This window comes from Salmo trutta, chromosome 27 (genome assembly GCF_901001165.1).
Source record: "Salmo trutta chromosome 27, fSalTru1.1, whole genome shotgun sequence".
NCBI classification, from domain to species: domain Eukaryota; kingdom Metazoa; phylum Chordata; class Actinopteri; order Salmoniformes; family Salmonidae; genus Salmo; species Salmo trutta.
Genome location: NC_042983.1, coordinates 32,958,864 through 32,976,774, shown reverse-complemented (window position 1 = coordinate 32,976,774; position 17,911 = coordinate 32,958,864). Strand labels below are relative to the sequence as shown.

General features: G+C 41.2%; 1 protein-coding gene across 1 annotated transcript; it reads left to right on the top strand.

The window, feature by feature from the left end:
- The first annotated feature begins 23 nt into the window (after window positions 1-23).
- On the top strand, window positions 24-9,690 carry LOC115164914 (arrestin domain-containing protein 3). The gene is made up of 6 exons (XM_029717835.1): window positions 24-294; window positions 5,853-5,913; window positions 6,780-6,930; window positions 8,617-8,713; window positions 8,940-9,196; window positions 9,329-9,690. The coding sequence occupies exons 1-6, from the start codon at window positions 42-44 to the stop codon at window positions 9,524-9,526; spliced, it is 1,017 nt and encodes a 338-aa protein (XP_029573695.1). The 5' UTR covers window positions 24-41; the 3' UTR covers window positions 9,527-9,690.
- Window positions 9,691-17,911: the final 8,221 nt, after the last annotated feature.

Sequence of the window (17,911 nt, the reverse complement as noted above, 5' to 3'; positions counted from 1 at the left end):
TTTTCTTTTTGTGTTGGCTACGCTTCATTTCGTGGACCAGAATGACAATCCAAATCTTTACCATCAAATATGATGCAAAAAATGGGCAAAATGTATTTTCAAGGGGAGATACTATCAAAGGGAGAATTATTTTGGTAGTTTCAGCTGAAACAAAGATTAAATGTCTTTCTATCAAGGCTAAAGGAAAAGCTAATGTTTTGTGGGAGGAAGATTATGGACTATACTCGGACGAAACATATCGTGCCAAATATGAATATTTTTCACTTGAGCAGTGTGTACTGCAGGAAGGGAATGGTAAAGTATCAAAACTTATTTTCTTAATGTATGCATTGCTTATCAGCCATCATAAAGATGAGTAAGACATTTTGGGGAAAAGGTAGTAAAGGGGAAATCTGTAGTTCAAACAATAAAAAATAAATGCTGTTTGGGTAAAGTTGAGGAGAAATGTAGGCTAACAACACTCAAATTCATAGAGCTCTGAATGCAAGAACTGATCATCCGTGATATCAAACTTAGTTTTAACCAGGGGCGCGACTTTCACTGGGGACGGGGGGACATGTCATTTTGTCCCCCCCAGTTTTATCATTGGAATGTGATCCAAACGAGGCAGCGGTGTGCTTTAGGACCATGCGGACGCATCCCAGTGGTCGGTTAGGCTATTTGGAGTGTTTATCCGACTGGATTAAAAAAATACATATGTATATATATATATATATATATTTATGTCCCCCCAACTTCTAAAACCTAAGTTGCGCCCCTGGTTTTAACCATGTTTTGAGGCCATGCCTACAATATTAAAAAAATACAAACAATGGAGTACTGGTGGGGTAAGACTACAATAGCTTAACTACAGAGGCATTTAAAAGTTATTTGAGAATCAATATCCTTAATTTAAACGGAGTGGCTGTGCAACCTCACCTGTGTTCCCCTTTTCCGTGCACTATACATTGTGAGCGGTTTAATGGCATAGGTCTACTGTAATTTAAAGCCTCAACGAGAATTTTGTATTCACTTTCAAACTAATAAAATGATCCATTGTGTTGTAGCCTTGGTAGGATCATTCTGTTTTCCCTATACATAGGCTTATCAATTGTGGATATTTTCAAACTACGTGTCCGGGGGACAGGGAGCTGTCATTTCATAATCTCGCCCACTAGCTGGCTTTCAAGTCATTTCATTTTTTTGCACTGTGACAAGTAAATTCTCTGCAATAGGTCTAGCTCAGGGATGGGCAACTTTAATTGGGTTGGGGGCTACAAAACATCTGAACTCCTCGTAAGGGGCCACAGGTGCTCACGGGTTTGCCCACATCCATACCACAAATATGGCTCATGCAATGGAATGTATTTTTTGTATTATTATTTGTGTTGATTCAAGAAATCACACCTCGGTGGCACATACTGATGGGTACACTTCCTGCTTTTACTTCCTGCTTTGCACCTATGGGTACACTCGCAATGGCCGCCAGTCCACTCATTATGCCATAATTTAATTGAATGGGGACGCCCGTTTTATTCATGATCTGTGCTATCCGGAATCCTTGGGACATTCCTACCCCATTGAAGTCAATGTAAAATGATTTAGGGTATGGACGTCCCAAGGATTCAAGAGAGCACCTCATATTCATTCTTATTTCTGTGATCGTGAATGTCAATTATTCCGAGTCTGATAATTCTATGCAAGCGGTAGGTCACGTTCTGAAATAGAGTATTCTATTTTCATATGTCTCTCTTTGTGTAGTGTTGTGTTGTCTTTCTTGTCGTGATGTGTGTTTTGTCCTATATTTATATGTTATTTATTTTTTATTTTTAATCCCAGCCCCCGTCCCCGCAGGATGTCATTTTTGGTAGGCCGTAATTGTAAATAAGAATTTGTTCTTAACTGACTTGCCCAGTTAAATAAAGGTTAATAGAAAATCTAACAATAATATGCCAAGTGCGCAAAGCTGTCATGTAGAAAATAGCAAAAATAAAGAAAAACCCTGGAATGAGTAGGTGTGTCCAAAATGTTGACTGGTACTGTATACGTGTGTATGTATGTGTATATAGTGCCTTCGGAAAGTATTCAGACCCCTTGACTTTTTCCAAATTTTGTTACGTTACAACCTTAATCTAAAATGTATTAAATAAAATAAAAATCTCAGCAACCTACACACAATACCATAATGAATAAGCAGGTTTTTATACATTTTTGCTAATTTACAAGCTTGGTACACCTATATTTGGTGAGTTTCTCCCATTCTTCTCTGCAGATCCTCTCAAGCTCTGTCAGGTTGGAAGGGGAGCATCGCTGCACAGCTATTTTCAGGTCTCCAGAGATATTTGATCGGGTTCAAGTCCGGGCTCTGGCTGGGCCACTCAAGGACATTCAGAGACTTTACTTTTCTTTTCCATGTTAATCTTTCCCTTGATCCTGACTAGTCTCCCAGTCACTGCCACTGAAAAATATCCCCACTGCATGATGCTGCCACCACCATGCTTGACTGTAGGGATGTTGCCAGGTTTCCTTCAGACATGACGCTTGGCATTCAGGCCAAAGAGTTCAATCTTGGTTTCATCAGACCAGAGAATCTTGTTTCTCATGTTCTAAGGGTCTTTAGGTGTCTATTGGCAAACTCCAAGCGGGCTGTCATGTGCCTTTTACTGAGGAGTGGCTTCTGTCTGGCCATTCTACAATTAAGCCCTGATTGGTGGAGTGCTACAGAGATGGTTGTCTTTCTGGAAGGTTCTCCCATCTCCACAGAGGAACTCTGGAGCTCACCTCCCTGACCAAGGTCCTTCTCCCCAGATTGCTCAGTTTGGCTGGGTGGCCAGCTCTCGGAAGTGTCTTGGTGGTTCCAAACTTCTTCCATTTAAGAATGATGGAGGCCACTGTATTCTTGGGGACCTTCAATGCTGCAGAAATGTTTTGGTTACACTTCCCCAGATCTGTGCCCCGACACAATCCTGTCTCGGAACTCTACGGCCAATTCCTTTGACCTCATGGCGTGGTTTTTGCTCTGACATGCAATGTCAACTGTGGGACCTTATATAGACAGGTGTGAGCCTTTCCAAATCATGTCCAATCAATTGAATTTACCACAGGTGGACTCCAATCAAGTTGTAGAAACATCTCAAGGATCATCAATGGAAACAGGATGCACCTGAGCCCAATTTTGAGTCTCATAGCAAATGGTCTGAATACTAATGTAAATAATGTATTTCTGTTTTAATTTGTTCTAAATATGCAAAAATGTCTAAAAACCTGTTTTGACTTTGTCATTATGGGATATTGTGTGTAGATTGATAAGGGGAAAAAAATATTTTATACATTTTAGAATGAGGCTGTAACGTAACAGCGTGGAAAAAGTCAAGGCGTCTGAATACTTTCCGAATGCACTGTATGTATATGTGTGTGTGTGTACGGTTCCTGTTGGATATTGGGGGCATCCAGGGATGTGCTATTGGATGTTATTGCTGTGGGAGAGTTAGCTAGCTCTAATTGTGGTGGTTGCATTGGCTCCCTGCTAATTCATGGTTGTTTCCATGCTAGCAGACGAGTCTACAGCAGTCAACATACTGTTGTCCTGCACATCTAATGTGCTTCCTTGTGTCTATCATCAGATTAAACACCAATCAACTGGGACCGCTGGCTGGGCATTCCTTTCTTAAAAAACACAACGCAAGAGAGTTGTGAAGTACGATCAGATCTGTTACACTGGTGCCAACTTGTCTTGTGGGACATCTGTTACAATGACACAAACAGATAACCCACTGGGCACAGACGTCAGTTCAACGTCTAGTTTTGATTTACATTTGGTTGAGTTGTCAACTAACGTGAATCAACAAACCATCTAATGTAATTTGATTTCGGTAAAAAAAATGCTAAATTCCCTTACGTTGATGACCTTTTAAATATCCAATCAGTTTTCCACGTTGATTCAATGTCATCACATAGATTTCTTGTTGTTGAAATGATGTGAAAACAACGTTGATTCAACCAGTTTTTGCATAGTGGGACGGGACTAGTTAAATGCCGACAACACATTTAATTCAAGTGCTTGCGACATCGTGTAGCCACTTGACATTGGTCAACTCTGGCAGAAAGTTATTGTCTCTGTCTTTCAAAACACTGGTAATACACTCAATTCAGCATTAGCCTTATTTTGATAGGCTAATATGCATGCTCTTATTGTTCTCTTGCACAATTACACACCTGCTCTCTGCTGGCCTCTCTCCCTAATAGCTTTGGAGGAGCCCCAGGAAAAGCTAGACTACATTATAGCTTTTATGGACATTTATTCAAAAAATGTTTACTAAGAATATTCAAAGAGAGATGAAAGCAATTTATCTCGTTTGCTGAATGTAAAATACAGCAGCCAAAAGAACTCGCGGAGAGTTTGAAAGGAGAGAGAGAATGCGCAATGGTGATCACATTGGTAAATTGATACACTGATAGGCTAAGATCCTAATGAATTGACAATTTGAAAAATGGAAATCACTTGAGCAAAGAGGCATGTAGGCTAATGATTAACATTGATATGCTGACAAAGGGATTTGCAAATTGCATTTGTTTTTGAATTGCTCCAGTAAGCATCGACTGATGCACAATGTCAATGGACTTTAGTTATTGGTTGAAATTTGGTCCATCCGCCCTGGCCTTAATTTCAACGTCCGCATACGTAGATTTTTGCTCTGGTCCAGACCGGCCTTGATTTGGCCCAAAAATAGACATCTATGATTGGTTAACCTCCATTTTGCTTCTCTTTGCTATTTAATTTGAATATTTAAACGTGACATAATTCTTTCTTCATTGAAGAATGGTTAATGTGACTTCAACGTCAGACAAAGCAACTTCTCACTGTCTGGTAGAGTCGTGTTTTCAAGGTCCGCAAAAATAGGTATTTTCCAATATCTATAAAAATACAATTTCATAAAATATATTTTTTTAACTTTCCCCTTGAACTGAAAATGAACGTGATGTCTTTTCAATGTCTTTTTAACATCTACATTTGTTCCTATATACTTTCTCATTACATGTGCATTTGTGTATTATTTGTGTATTATTGTGTATTGTGTACTTGCGTACACACACACTGAAAGCGCTGAGTAGTCTGTAAACACCTTATACAATGTGCAGTAGAATGGATTGATCAGTTGACAGGTAAAGGCTACTGTAGAAAGAGAAACGATAAACTGTCCTCTAGTGTGGATGCTTGCCAACGTTTATAGTTTATGTACAATTTATAGTTTATTATAGTTAGCATTATAGTTATCGCCCTATGTGTGGATGGCCCTTGAACTTTACACATTTTTTTTAAGTAATGTAGCTCATGCTCTTCCAATTTTGAATGAACACTCCTGATTTCAAAGCCCACAGGTGTTGATTTTAACATTCACAGACATTGATTATTAGTCCAGTCTGAACTGGCCTTGATTTTACCCAAACATAGACGTCTATGATTGGTTCAGATTTGGTCCGGTCCGGACCAATGGTTCAGAAATATGAGGCACAGACTGTACAACATGTCATTGATTAGACTAGGGTTTAAAAAAGGTGAGTAGCCTAAAGGGAGCAATGTGAAGGGAGGGGGAGGGAGCAGAAGTAGTGTGTAAGGTTTTTCTGAAAGTTTTTTTTGTGTTAAGAAACACATGCACAGAACATTATAAGGTTGTTAAATGCACAGGATAGGTGTTCTGGGGGAGTGTGAAGGGCCGGTTCAATCAGGTCACACAAAGTCCCAAAATGGATGTACCAATCGCAGAATGCCCATAATCAACCCAGTTACCTTTAATAACAGATGTTGGGAGAGACTACATTGTCAACATTGTTCAGTGTATCTAAATTCTATTTCCATTTCCCCATACTCTCAGGCACCAATGTTCTAACTACAGGAAGACATGTGCATCCTTTCTCCTTCCAAATTCCTGACAAGTAAGTATTCAACTTTTTAATGTTGTGAATGTAACCGATGTGAAATGGCTAGCTAGTTAGTGGTGCACATTAGTAGTTTTCAATTGGTGACATCACCCAATTGGTGAAGCCACCCACTTTGAGACCTTGAAGTAGTTGTTACCCTTTCTCCGCAAGGGCCCCGGATTTTGTAGAGCAATAGGTAACGATACTTCATGGGTGATCGTTGTCGACGCGTTCAGAGGGTCCCTGGTTTCAAGCTGAGGTTGGGGCAAGGACAGGGACACTTTGGTGTTTTGACCCAGATCACTCAGGTGGGCTCTGCCCAGCTGCGGGGTTGCTGTGGAAAATGGGGGGTTCAAAGGGGGATGAAATGGCTAGCTAATTACCAGTGCGCGCTAGTTAGCAGTCCGCAAGGGCTGCGGCTTTTGTGGAGCGATAGGTAACAATGCTTTGTGGGTTATAATAGTTTATGTGAGGGTCTCTGTTTTGAATCAGGATTGGGGAAAGCAGAGAGATGGAATCAACATTGTTACATGAACATTACATTGATGCAATATGAATTTAATTTGTGAGTTTTACCAAAGAAGCAACAGCTGATGTCAGATTCAAATAGGCCTACACTGATTTTGGAAGGCTAACCATGCAAGACTAGGCACCACTCATATGCATGATCTATATAAACAAATCCTAGCAGTCCAGGAACATAGTATTAAGTAAACCAGAGATATTAGCTTCAGAAAGAGTATATGAGATAAATACAATAGTAATTAACTAGATATTTCTTTGAAATCATGGTTATGGATAGGAATGGGACATTTTGTTTTAATTTCACTAGACAAATGTGATGGATTCGTGGTCCTACGATGTTATCCTGTTTTCCTCAGGGACATGCCCTCCTCTTTCCAGGGTAAATGTGGTCAAATCCTTTACTCATTAGAGGCTAAGTTGACCAGGTCAATGAGGTTTGACACCAACGCCAAGACTGATTTCACCTTTGTCTCAAAGGCAGACCAGTCTATGATCCCATATCTAATGGTAAGGACCAGTATTTGGCAATATTGTCACTACTAGGGCCCAGAATTTAGTTATCACACATTCCTGCCAGTCACATGTTTGTGTTACACCCACAACTGACATTGATCAAGTTAAGCGATAACTTCCTGGTCACATGGTCTGGAAAAACTCCTGGCCCTGTCTTTATTTATTAGGATCCCCATCAGTTGTTGCTCACGCATCAGCTACTCTTCCTGGTGTACACACAAAACATAAAACATTAAATAATACAGAACATGAATGAACAACAACAGCTCAAGGACCAAACTACATACATAAAACATTAAATAATACAGAACATGAATGAACAACAACAGCTCAAGGACCAAACTACATACAAGAATAATATAAATAAAAAGTAATTATTGACAAAATACTTTGAAAAACAGAAAGACTTATACTCTAGGCCTACCTACAGTATCAGCAGTCAATTCCATACATCAAATACTTACAGATCAGCGTACAGTGCATTCGGAAAGTATTCAGACCACTTGACTTGTTCCACATTTTGTTATGCTACAGCCTTATTCTAAAATGTATTAAATAGTTTTTTCCCCCTCATCAATCTACACTCGATATCCCATAATGACAAATCAAAAGCCGGTTTTTAGAGATTTATAATAAATAAAAACCTGAAATATGACATTTACATACAGTGGCAAGAAAAAGTATGTTAACCCTTTGGAAATACCTGTATTTCTGCATACCTGTATTTCTATCTTTAGGTGTCTTTTGGCAAATTCCAAGCGGGCTGTCATGTGCCTTTTACTGAGGAGTGGCTTCCGTCTGGCCACTCTACCATAAGGCCTAGAGAGATGCAGAGATGGTTTCCTTCTGGAAGGTTCTCCCATCTCCACAGAGAAACTCTAGAGCTCTGTCAGAGTGACCATCGGGTTCTTGGTCACCTCCCTGACCAAGGCTCTTCTCCCCCAATTGCTCAGTAAGCCGGGTGGCCAGCTCTAGGAAGGGTCTTAGTGGTTCCAAACTTCTTCCATTTAAGAATGATGGAGGCCATTGTGTTCTTGGGGACCTTTAATGCTGCATAAATGTTTTGGTACCCTTCCCCAGATATGTGCCTCGACACAATCCTGTCTCGGAGCTCTATCGACAATTCCTTTGACCTTGGTTTTTGCTCTGACATGCACTGTCAACTGTGGGACCATATATAGTCAGGTGTGTACCTCTCCAAATTATATCCAATCAATTGAATTTACCACATGTGGACTGCAATCAAGTTGTAGAAACCTCAAGGATGATCAATGGAAACAGGATGCACCTGAGCTCAATCTTGAGTCTCATAGCAAAGGGTCTGAATACTTATGTAAATAATGTATTTATGTAATTTGTTTTAAATAAATGTGCAAACATTTCAAAAACTGTATTCACTTTGACATTATGGGGTATTGTGTGTAGATTCCTGAAAAAAGTAATAGATTTAGTCAGTTTTAGAATAAGGCTGTAACGTAAACAAACATTTAAAAAGTAAAGGGGTCTGAATACTTTCCGAAGGCACTGTACATATACAAACAAGTTATTTAGGTCAGACAGGGAAACACATTCTATAGCACATTCATTTTTTGTCACTAAAGAAATCATCTTTCTTGCTCCCCAAACTGACATGGATCCAGATAAAACGTCATTTTGACTGCTGTGTATCACATTTTTCAGAAACCTCAGCATGGGACCAAGGAAAAGGATGTTATGTTCTTTGCATCTGGAAAAATCTCTGTGAGCATTCACACTGAGAGGCAGGGATACCAGCAAGGTAATGATTCATATTGGGCTGTAGATAAAACAAACTTTACCACCTGTCTCAAATAAACCGGGGTGAAAAATACTCAAGTCGGATCTCTGCTAACCAAATAGGTTTCGTTTTTGAGAGGGACTGTCTCGTACCCATCCAGCAGCACTTCCCACTCCGCCGCATCCATACTGGACCTGAACCAGCATACACGTCCATCCTCATTCAGGTTTTAAATATATTTTTACAGGAGAGGCTGTGAAAGTCAGGGCAATAATTGTCAACAACTCAACTCGCCCAGTGACCCCAAAATACTACCTGTACGAAAAGCAGACTTTCTACGCCCAGAAGGAGAGGAAAGTCCACACCCACAACATCTTGAAAGAGAAGGGCGATCAGGTGCCTGCTGGCACTCGGCAGACGGTGACCCAAGTTTTGACCATCCCTCCACAACTCCCTGCCACCATCTTCAACTGTCCTATACTCAAATTGGAGTACCGATTGAAGGTAGCTACCTACATATGTGATAGGATGAATCTGAACTGCAGAGCTCCAGACACCAAATTAACAACTATGTTTTATGTTTCCAATTATTCAAACAAACCTTTTGTAACACTTGTTGTGTTTCTATTCTTTCAGGTCGTTCTTGATGTTAAACTGGCCATAGACCCTGAGATCAAGCTACCTATCGTTGTTCTTACTGCAACTCAAACTCTTGGACAGGAACCCCCACCTTACTCCAGTTTTGGTTTTGAGTCACAAGTCCCAACTGCGTCTGAGCTACCACCCCCCTACGAAATGTTTGCTTCCTCGTCAAATTTGTATAGAAAATTGTAGAGGCATGGAGATTCACAATTGGGCAAAAGTCTGTCCTCTCCTCAACTCCTCCGTCCTCCTCTCTTCCGTGACCCGGAGACCGATAAGTGGTTGCCATATATGGGAGAGGGTCAATTAGTTAACCTGTTAGGGACAGACGTTCCGCTAGCAGAACGCCTCACCAATATCCAATGGTAGATCGTGGCACGAAATACAAATACCTTAAAAATGCTATATCTTCAATTTCTCAAACATATGACTATTTTACACCATTTTAAAGATAAGACTCTCGTTAATCTAACCACATTGTCCGATTTCAAAAAGGCTTTACAGCGAAAGCAAAACATTAGATTATGTTAGGAGAGTACATAGACACAAATAATCACACAGCCATTTTCCAAGCAAGCATATATGTCACATAAAACCAAACCACAGCTAAATGCAGCACTAACCTTTGATGATCTTCATCAGATGACACTCCTAGGACATTATGTTATACAATACATACATGTTTTGTTCAGTCAAGTTCATATTTATATCAAAAACCAGCTTTTTACATTAGCATGTGATGTTCAGAACTAGCATACCCACCGCAAACTTCCGGTGAATTTACTAAATTACTCATGATAAACGTTTACAAAAAACATAACAATTATTTTAAGAATTATAGATACAGAACTCCTTTATGCAATCACGGTGTCAGATTTTAAAATAGCTTTTCGGCGAAAGCACATTTTGCAATATTCTGAGTAGATAGCTCGGCCATCACAGGCTAGCTAATTTGACACCCACCAAGTTTGGTGCTCACTAAACTCAGAATTACTATAAGAAAAATTGGATTACCTTTGCTGTTCTTCGTCAGAATGCACTCCCAGGACTTCTACTTCAACAACAAATGTTGTTTTGGTTCGAAATAATCCATAGTTATATTGAAATAGCAGGAAATGTTTTTCCAGTCCTCAATTGTCCAGTGTTGGTGATCGTGTGCCCAGTGGAGAGGCATCTTGTTTTCAGTTGACAGGAGTGGAATCCAGTGTGGTTGTCTGCTGCAATAGCCCATCCGTGACAAGGGTCAATGAGTTGTGTGTGCCGAGATGCCGTTCTGCACACCCCTGTTGTGCTGCGCCGTTATTGGCTTGTTTGTGGCCCATCTGTTAGCTTGCACGATTCTTGCCATTCTCCTTAGATCTCTCTCATCAACAAGCTGTTTTCACCCACAGGACTGCAGCTGACAGGATGTTTTTTGTTTGTCGCACCATTGTTGGTAAACCCAAGACACTGCCGTGTGGGAAAAGCCCAGGAGGGTGGCCATTTCTTTGATACTGGATCTGGCGTGCCTGGCACCGATGTTGATACCACGCTCAAAGTCGCTTACATCACTTGTTTTGCCCATTCTAATGATCGAACAGTAACTGAATGACTCGATGCCTGTCTGCCTGCTTTATATAGCAAGCCACAGTCCCGTGACTCACGGTCTATAGGAGCGATCTATTTTCGTGAATGGGGTGGTGTACTTAATAAACTGGCCAGTGAGTGTGTATTAAAAGTCTAATTTCATACCAGCGTATTTGTTTTCAAGTTTCCTCTCCTTGCCTCCTCTTCCTCGATTACCTTTGACCTTTTTCAAAAAGAGGAGAAGAGAGGACAGAGGAGATGACGTGAGGAATTGAGCAAATTCTATTGATATTCTCCTGGATAAAGGAAGAGGAAGGGTGAAGAATTTCAGAAGAATTAGAATTGATTGTATTGTATTGTCTAACCATTTCCTCCTTCACTTTTAATGGTATTTTTTTATCTGCATTTTTTGTATGCATGCATGACTGTAAGTTGCTTTGGATGACAGCTTCTGCTAAATGGCACATTGTCTTATTATTATTATTATTACTATTATTTAGCATCTATACGTATTGCTAATTTACCTGCCTTGATTTGAAATGTGTGCATGTTGCGTTGAGAACTAAAAGCTTTGAGAACTAAAAAAAAGCACTATACAAATAAAATATAATTTATTACTATTTCCAATGATCAACAGTATCCCCAAACAGTACAGAAAAGCTAGGATTAGCAACTGAAGACTCATGTGCAAAGACAATGATTTAATTTATGGAAAATAAATGTGCAGGATAAAGTATAGGCTACACAGAGATGTAATCACCTATACAAAAATCAGGGGGAAAAGGCTACATCGCATACATCGGATATTTGAGGGAAATTTCTGTATATCAATGTAGCCTCATCGAGAACCAGGCTTCGGAAAGCCTGGTGACGTCAATTGCAGAAAGTAGCTGAAAAGTGGTGGAAATTAAAACCTGAATGAGGATCGGATGTGTATGCATGCTTGTTCAGGTCTAATATGGATTGGGCGTAATAGGAAGTGCTGCTGGATGGGTACAAAACAGTCCCCTCCAGCCCAGACTGGGGCAAGCAGAGAGATAGAAGCAACATTGTTACATGAGCATTACTTGGATGCAATATGAATTTAATTTGTTAGTTTTACCATAGAAACAACTGCTGATGTCAGATTTAAACAGGTTTACTCTGATTTCGGAAGGCTAACCATGCATTTGTACCAGCATGTCTCTTGCAACTAGAGGCAAAAAAACTCTTGATCACCTCTACTCTACACACAGAGACGCATACAAAACTCTCTCTCGCCCTCCATTTGGCAAATCTGACCATAACTTCATACTCTTAATTCCAGTTTACAAGCAAAAACAGGATTTACCAGTGATGTGCTCAATACGGAAGTGGTTTGATTCCTATGAAATGGACGCTAAACTACGGGACTGTTGTTGGCACAGATTGGAATATGTTTCAGGATTCATCTGAAGGCATTGAGGAGTTTACCACACCAGTCACCGGCTTCATTAATACATGAATATCTCCCCGTAGAATTCACATGAAGGACATATTGCTTTCCCAGCAACAGGCCCAAATCCCCACCATTTGCGTGAAGAGAAGACGATGAAAAAGAGGATTGAGGTCGGTGCTGCCTTCTGAGAATTCGTAGGCGATCGAATAAACCCCCACAGCCTTCCATTCTACTAGATAACATGCAATCATTGGAAAATAAAATTGACGACTTATGAGGAATATTGACTTCTTTGGGATAGGGGGCGGTATTTTGACATCCGGATGAAAAGCGTGCCCAAAGTAAACTGCCTGCTACTCAGGGCCAGAAGCTAGGATATGCATATAATTGGTAGATTTGGATAGAAAACACTCTAAAGTTTCGAAACTGTTAAAATAATGTCTGTGAGTATAACAGAACTTAAATGGCAGGCGAAACCCTGAGGACAAACCACCCCCCCAAAAAAAATCATCCTACCACTGATTTCAATGGCTGGCACTTTTATAATAGGGCGAAATCGTGCCCGATTGCAGTTCCTAGGGCTTTCACTAGATGTCAACAGTCTTTAGAAAGAGTTTCAGGCTGGTTTTTGGAAAAATGAGCCAGAAATTGTAGTTTTTCTAGGTGGCTCCCATTTTGGCTGTAGTGTTTTCAAGCACGTGAATGAGAGTGGGTTCCTTGGTATTTTTCTTCGGTAAAGACAATAACGATTCTCCGTCTTAAATGTTATAGTTTATTTGTGTATTAGTGTACCTAAGGTTTGATTATAAACATTGATTGACTTGTTTGGATAAGTTTATTGGTAACGTTTGGGATTCATTTTGTATGCATTTTGAAGGAGGGAAACTGAGTGGATTATTGACTGAAGCGCGCCAGCTAAACTGAGTTTTTATGGACATAAAGAAGGACTTTATCGAACAAAAGGACCATTGGTAATGTAACTGGGACCTTTTCGAGTGCCAAAAGAAGAGGTGGCACTCCTAGTGGCTGGGGACTTTAATGCAGGGAAACTTAAATCCATTTTACCAAATTTCGATCAGCATGTTAAATATGCAAGCAGAGGGAAAAAACTCTAGACCACCTTTACTCCACACACAGAGATGCGTGCAAAGCTCTCCCTCGCCCTCCATTTGGCAAATCTGACCATAATGCTATCCTCCTGATTTCTGCTTACAAGCTAAAATTAAAGCAGAAAGCACCAATAACTCGGTCAATAAAAAAGTGGTCAGATGACGCAGATGCTAAGCTACAGGACTGTTTTGCTAGCACAGACTGGAATATGTTCCGGGATTCTTTCGATGGCATTGAGGAGTACACCACATCAGTCATTGGCTTCATCAATAAATGCATCGCTCTCCACAGCCGATGTGAGTAAGACCTTAAAACAGGTCAACATTCACAAGGCAGCAGGGCCAGAGGGATTACCAGTCTATGTACTGCGAGCATGTGCTGACAAACTGGCAAGTGTCTTCACTGACATTTTTAAACTCTCCCTGTCTGAGTCTGTAAAACCAACATGTTTCAAGCAGACTACCATAGTCCCTGTGTCCAAGAACACTAAGGTAACCAGCCAAAATGACTACTGACCTGTAGCACTCATATCTGTAGCCATGAAGTGCTTTGAAAGGCTGGTCATGGCTCACATCAACGCCATTATCCCAGAAACCCTAGACCCACTCCAATTTGCATACCGCCCAAACAGATCCACAGATGATGCAATCTCTATTGTACTCCACACTGCCCTTTTCCACCTGTATAAAAGACAGTCGTGATGAGGGCACAACAAAACCTATTCCCCCTCAGGAGACTGAAAAGATTTGGCATGGGTCCTCAGGTTCTCAAAAGGTTATACAGCTGCACCATCAAGAGCAACCTGACTTATTGCATCGCTGCCTGGTACGGCAACTGCTCGGCCTCCGACCGCAAGGCACTACAGAGGGTAGTGCGTACGGCTAAGTACATCACTGGGGCTAAGCTTCCTGCCATCCGGACCTCTATACAAGGCGGTGCCAGAGGAAGGCCCTAAAAATTGTCAAAGACTCCAGCCTAGCTAGTCATAGACTGTTCTCTCTGTTCTCAATTCTAGGTCCAAGAGGCTTCTAAACAGCTTCTACCCCCATGCCATAAGACTAATCAAATGGCTAACCAGACTATTTGCATTTCTTGCCCCCCCATCGTTTACGCTGCTGCTACACTCTGTTATTATCTATGCATAGTCACTTTAATAACTCTACTTACATGTACATATTACCTCAATTACCTCGACTAACCGGTGCCCCCGCACATTGACTCTGTACCGGTACCCCCTGTACATAGTCTTGCTATTGTTATTTTACTGCTGGTTATTAATGACTTGTTCTTTTTATTTCTTATTCACATTTTTTAAACTGCATTGTTGGTTAGGGGCTTGTAAGTAAGCATTTCACATTAAGGTCTACCTACACCTGTTGTATTCGGAGCATGTGACAAATACAATTTTGAATGATTTGATATGTAGCCATGAAATGCTTTGAAAGGCTGGTCATGGCTCACATCAACACCATCATCCCAGACACCCTGGACCCACTCTAATTTGCATACCGCCCCAACAGAGCCATTGATGACACAATCTCTATTGCACTCCACTCTGCCCTTTCTCACACCTATGTGAGGATGCTGTTCATTGACTACAGCTCAGTGTTCAACACCATAGTGCCCTCCAAGCTCATCACTAAGCTAAGGATCCTGGGATTAAACACCTCGCTCTGCAACTTGATAGTGGACATTATGATGGGCCGCCCCCAGGTGGTGAGGTTAGGCAACAACACATCCACAACGCATCCACAACACAGACCCTCAACACACGGGCCCCTCAGGGGTGCATGCTTAGCCCCCTCCTGTACTCCCTGTTCACCAATAACTGCGTGGCCGCACACGACACCAACACAATCATTAGGTTTCATGGTAAGGTCTACCTACACCTGTTGTATTCGGCGAATGTGACAAATACCATTTTAAATGATTTGACACAATCCTGTGTCGGAGTTTTAGGGACAATTCCTTCGACCTCATGGCTTGGTTTTTGCTCTGACATGCACTGTCAACTGTCAACCTTATATAGACAGGTGTGTGTCTGTCCAAATCATGCCCAATCAATTGAATTTACCACAGATGGACTCCAATCAAGTTGTAGAAACATATCAAGGATGATCAATGGAAACAGGATGCACAAGTGCTCAATTACGAGTCTCATAGCAAAAGGTCTGAATAATTATGAAAATAAGGTATTTCTGTTTTTAATATGTAATACATTTGCAAAAGTGTCTAAAAACCTGTTTTCGCCTTGTCATTATGGGGTATTGTGTGTAGACTGATGAGGAAATTGTTTTATTTCATCCATATTAGAATAAGGCTGTAACGTAACAAAATGTGGGAAAAGTAAAGGGGTCTGAATACTTTTGAAGGCACTGTATTTCTGTCATGCTGCTTTGTTGACAACTCCAACCACCTTGCGCCCTGGGTAATCAGCGGCCGCCTCTGCATTTCACTATACAAAATATGATGGATTCCTGGTCCTATGATCTTACTTTGTCTGCACTTGTGTAACCGATGTGAAATGGCTAGTTAGTTAGCGGTGGTGTGCGCTAATAGCATTTCAATCAGTGACGTCACTCGCTCTGAGACTTGAAGTAGGGTTTCCCCTTGCGTTGCAAGGGCCGCGGCTTTTGTGGCGCGATGGGTAACGATGCTTCGTGGGGTGTCAGTTGTTGATGTGTGCAAGGGTCCCTGGTTCGAGCCCGGGTTGGGGCGAAGAGAGGGACGGAACCTACACTGTTACACTTGTGCCCACACATCACACATTCCTGCTTGTCACATAGTAAATAATGTTTGTGTTACACCCTCAACTGACATAGATCAATAAATAACTTCACCTGGGCTGCTATGTGTCCTCAGCAACCTCAGCATGAGACAAGGATAAGGATGTGTTATTTGGGTCTGGAACATTCACACTGAGAGGATGGGATACCAGAAAGGTAATGATTCATTCATGTGGGATTCTCTAGTTAGGCCCGAGATGATGCCATAATATTTAAGAACCATTATTAGGGGTGCATGCTTAGGACACTAGTTTGGTCAGGTCATGTGGTTATTAAAAACCCCTGACAACAACCAGAATCACCTCACTCAGGAATGTATTATTGGAGTTGATAATCTGATGACCTTGTTTAACGTTTACAGGGATAGTGCGAGTTTGTCAATTAAGCACCTTTTCTACTTACCCAGAGTCAGATGAACTCATGGTTAGCATTTGTATGACTCTGCGTGCAGTCTGAAAGAAGTTGAAGGTATTTCTGTGAGCCATTGCTAACTAGCATTAGCGCAATGACTGGAAGTAAATGGGAACAGCTAGCATGAAGGAACACTTAAAAAGGAACACAACGTAGTCGTAAGTTTTCTTATTCCAAATGAAAGAGGCAAAACGTTTATCCATTTGATGCATTGGAATTATAAATGGTAGGCTAATAAAAACATGGAAACTTAGGCCTAATGATAAGATGCATTTTCCGTTGGTAAGGAGATCACACAGCAGTATGTAGCCTCAAATGCATCTTTAACTTTTATTATACAGGCCTAAATCAGAATCATATTGCAAGACATGTCTCTCTTTTTCTGACCCAGCTGGTTTAAATGATTCCCGCTACACAACAAAAAGTAGGCTACCTTTATCAATCGGTCATTCAAGAGAGCGTGTTTGTCACACCCTGGTCGAGAGGGATTGTGACTAAACCCAATTCAGTACCATAGCTCCGACTACACAGCCCTAGGTTTAAATCAAGAGCATAGGGAGCTCTGCATAACACTTCTACCATAGGCAACACAGGTTATTTTACTTTGTGTTTGAGAAGAAGAACATGGAAGGAGGGTCAGAGACAGGTCACAGTTCACTTCATTTATTTTTCTCCCAATCTGTTTCAATGAACCACATTAGCTCAACACAAAATGGAGGGAGGATACATCACAAATAGTGCAGGTGGAGGGAAAGCACTGCAACTTTAACTTAAATCTTAAATTCATCAAGGTAATACTTGTCTTAGCAAAACCAAGTCTTCCAAAGGAGCTCTCCCACATCTTTAACACAAACACAGCATCCCTCTCACCTGCACGTTCACCCAGGGCAGCTTTAACACAAACACCTGCACCTTCACCCAGGGCAGCCGCCTCTCAAACAAACACACCTTCACCCAGGGCAGCTTTAACACAAACACAGCATCTCTCTCACCTGCACCTTCACCCAGGGCAGCTTTAACACAAACACAGCATCCCTCTCACCTGCACCTTCACCCAGGGCAGCTTTAACACAAACACCTGCACCTTCACCCAGGGCAGCCGCCTCTCAAACAAACACACCTTCACCCAGGGCAGCTTTAACACAAACACAGCATCTCTCTCACCTGCACCTTCACCCAGGGCAGCTTTAACACAAACACAGCATCCCTCTCACCTGCACCTTCACACAGGGCAGCTTTAAAACAAACACAGCATCTCTCTCACCTGCACCTTCACCCAGGGCAGCT